This window comes from Myotis davidii, unplaced genomic scaffold (assembly GCF_000327345.1).
Source record: "Myotis davidii unplaced genomic scaffold, ASM32734v1 scaffold69, whole genome shotgun sequence".
NCBI classification, from domain to species: Eukaryota; Metazoa; Chordata; class Mammalia; order Chiroptera; family Vespertilionidae; genus Myotis; species Myotis davidii.
The window spans coordinates 705,098-708,024 of record NW_006300363.1 but is presented as its reverse complement, the minus strand read 5'-3'; the positions used below and the strand labels follow the sequence as shown (position 1 = coordinate 708,024).

General features: G+C 37.4%; 1 protein-coding gene across 1 annotated transcript in view; it reads left to right on the top strand.

The window, feature by feature from the left end:
• Positions 1 to 251: 251 nt before the first annotated feature.
• GNA13 (guanine nucleotide binding protein (G protein), alpha 13) overlaps positions 252 to 2,927 on the top strand; it is a 23,519-nt gene continuing 20,843 nt past the window's right edge. Inside the window, exon 1 of the mRNA XM_006776666.2 lies at positions 252 to 499. Coding sequence (XP_006776729.1) covers positions 275 to 499 — 225 coding nt within the window. The 5' untranslated portion in view covers positions 252 to 274. The remainder of the gene's footprint in view (positions 500 to 2,927) is intronic.

The window sequence follows — 2,927 nt, the reverse complement described above, 5'->3', positions numbered from 1 at the left end:
GTTATTTTATAAATTAGAACATGTTAAAATCCTTCAGAAAGAGCCGTTGTTTAATAGTGCATGCTTTTCAAGGCTCTGATTTTATGACTGTAAATAACTTAGTTTTTTTAAACTCTGAGAAGTTACAGATGTCTGTTTTGATGTTGGTCTTCATCTTTGGAGGAGGTAGGTCTGGAGTAGTAAAGAATTTTAAGAAAATAATCCTGGAATAGAATCTTTGAGAATCTAATGATTCCTATCAAACTTCCTTTCTTTTCTTTTTTTTAACCAAGGTATGAGGGTGCTGGTAGATGCTCGAGAGAAGCTTCATATTCCTTGGGGAGATAACTCAAACCAACTCAATGGAGACAAGATGATGTCATTTGATACCCGTTCCCCCTTGGTGGCCCAGGGACTGGTGGAAACTCGAGTTTTTTTACAATATCTTCCTGCTATACGAGCGTTATGGGCAGACAGCGGCATACAGAATGCCTATGACCGACGTCGAGAATTTCAACTGGTAAGAGATTTATTAAAATGCTGTGATTTATTTTAATGACATTTATTATCTGAGAGTTACACACCCTTTTCACTGACTTCCACAATGTAATATATCTGTGCAGAATTTTAGCCCAGAAATTGGGGTTGCTATATAGATGAGCTGTTTACTAGCAAGGTAAAAATAAGGTAAACCTCATAGATTTGGTGAGGCTGTGATAGTTAATTGATCATTTTTCCTTTTTGAAAGTAAGATAACAATTTTAATAAGCACTGCTGCATTTTTTCTGCTTTTGAAAATAATTACCTCTCGATTACAGCAATAATATTCATCCTTCTTTTAAAAAAGATCAACCTTTTACTCTTGGACTAAGAGTTCAATAACTGAACTAGGTTCAACTGTGCCATTTGGTCTTTAAAAGTACTCATTTTTTATGATACAGATTAATAGAGTGACAGATTAAAGTCCTTAATAATCTTTAATAGTCATTGTGCTTTTCATACATTTGCATTCTGTTTTTGCATGTGTTTTTTTTTTTAAGGCTTCTAAGCACATTTTACAAAATGAATTTTTTATTTTTTCAAAGAAAATTTTCTGGACCAACTAAGTGGGTGTCCTATTCCATTTGGGCTGTAATAACAAACTACGATAGACTTAAAAACAACAGAAATGCATTTCTCACATTAGAGGTTGGGAAGGTCAAGATCAAGGTGCTGGCAGATTCAGTGTCTAGTGAGGGCCCACTTCCTGGTTCATAAATGGCCACCTTCCTGCTATGTCCTCACTTGGCTAGAATGTATCTTTTTAACAAACAGAAATCTTAGTTATTTTATCTAAGTTATTACGTATCTGTTTTACATGGGAAGCACCTAAATTTTATTTTATATTTATTTTTTCTACTTTGTCTTAAACAAGAACATAAAACTTTGTAGCTGTTACAGAGGGTGGAAGAGAAAGGATCCGATCTAGGTTAAAGATACAAAAGTAATAACTAAGATAGATTTTTGTTTAAATCAAGTGTTTTGTCATTTAATTGTGAATGCTTTGATTGTATTCTGGGTTTTATTTGCCAAAGACTGGAAAGATCCCAGGAATGATAGCAATCTAGACTGTATACAATTTGGAGCTAAGATCTGAAGTGTTATTGTACTATGATCAAAATAAAGGGACATTACGAGTAAAACTGCTTAGAATGTTGTTTGGTGGTGTCACTGGCACTAAAGCCATCCATATTTATGGGTGTGGCTACAAAATGACGTACAGCCCGCAGTCTTTGCCATTATAGTTGTTCTCAGAAGCAGTCTTAGCTCTAAGAAGTTCTAAAAAAGTGTTATGTTAACTTTGTATAAAACTGATACTTAGATCTGTCTCTGAATTATGGCTCTCATGTGTGTCATACAGTCTAGCACTTGGCTATGTGCTATTTTGTATAGTTCTCTTCTTTGGTGTGTGTGTGTCTTGTCAAGTAATTTGTCCATTAATGGAAGGCAGAGATTATCTCACAATATTGTGAAAATTGAGTAGCTGGCAACATTATATGTTGGAAATTATTAATTTAACTTAACAAGTGACCTCCATCCAGTTCTCAGACTTGTAGTTAACTTTTGTCCTTTGGTCAGTATCTATCTATATTAAGGCTAATATGCAAATTGTCCCCTCAGGAGTTCAACCAACCAGGAGTTTGACCACTCACTATGATGTGTGCTGACCACCAGGGGATGGCACAGAACGAAGTAAGGCTCCAGCCAGCAGCTGGGGAAGGGAGGCCCCGACTGGCAGCCAGAGGAAGGTCCTGGCCAGCAGCCGAAAGGCCCCAATCAGCCCTGATCGCCGGCCAGGCCTAGGGACCCTACCCATGCACAGATTTCGTGTACCTGGCCTCTAGTTTGTTATATGAGTTTGGTAGTCTTGCATAAGTTCCTCCCCCCCAACCCCTTCTCATCTCCCTTCACCCTCTCTCCTGTTTTTAAGTGCTGCTTATTCTCCTTCTGAATTCATTTTCCCAACAAACCACACTTTCCACTCTTAAATTTTTTTCAGGATATTATTCATCTTTCCAGGTCAGGGAAGAAATGCCATCTGTAACAGCATGCAGTTCATATTGACTAAATGAATAAACGACTGTACTCTAAAGTTCTCTGTGGGAAAGTTCCATAAGTCCACTTAATTGAAGGCGGGCTTCACTGGCACTTCTTGAATTTGGACATTCACCTCTTACTGTCTCATATCAAGACTGTCTTGTCATCATTGTTGAGAAAGCATTCCTAAGTATTTGCCATTAAGAACAAATAGCTAAAAACCACTTAGGATGAGGATCTGCATGTTCTTGACTTGAGCCAGCTGATGCTTCAGGAGCAAAGAAGACATTGGGCAGGAGAGACAAGGTCTAGAAATACAATTTTCCTGATAAAAAGTAGACACACAAGAAAAGAGGGACAGGGCAAAGATA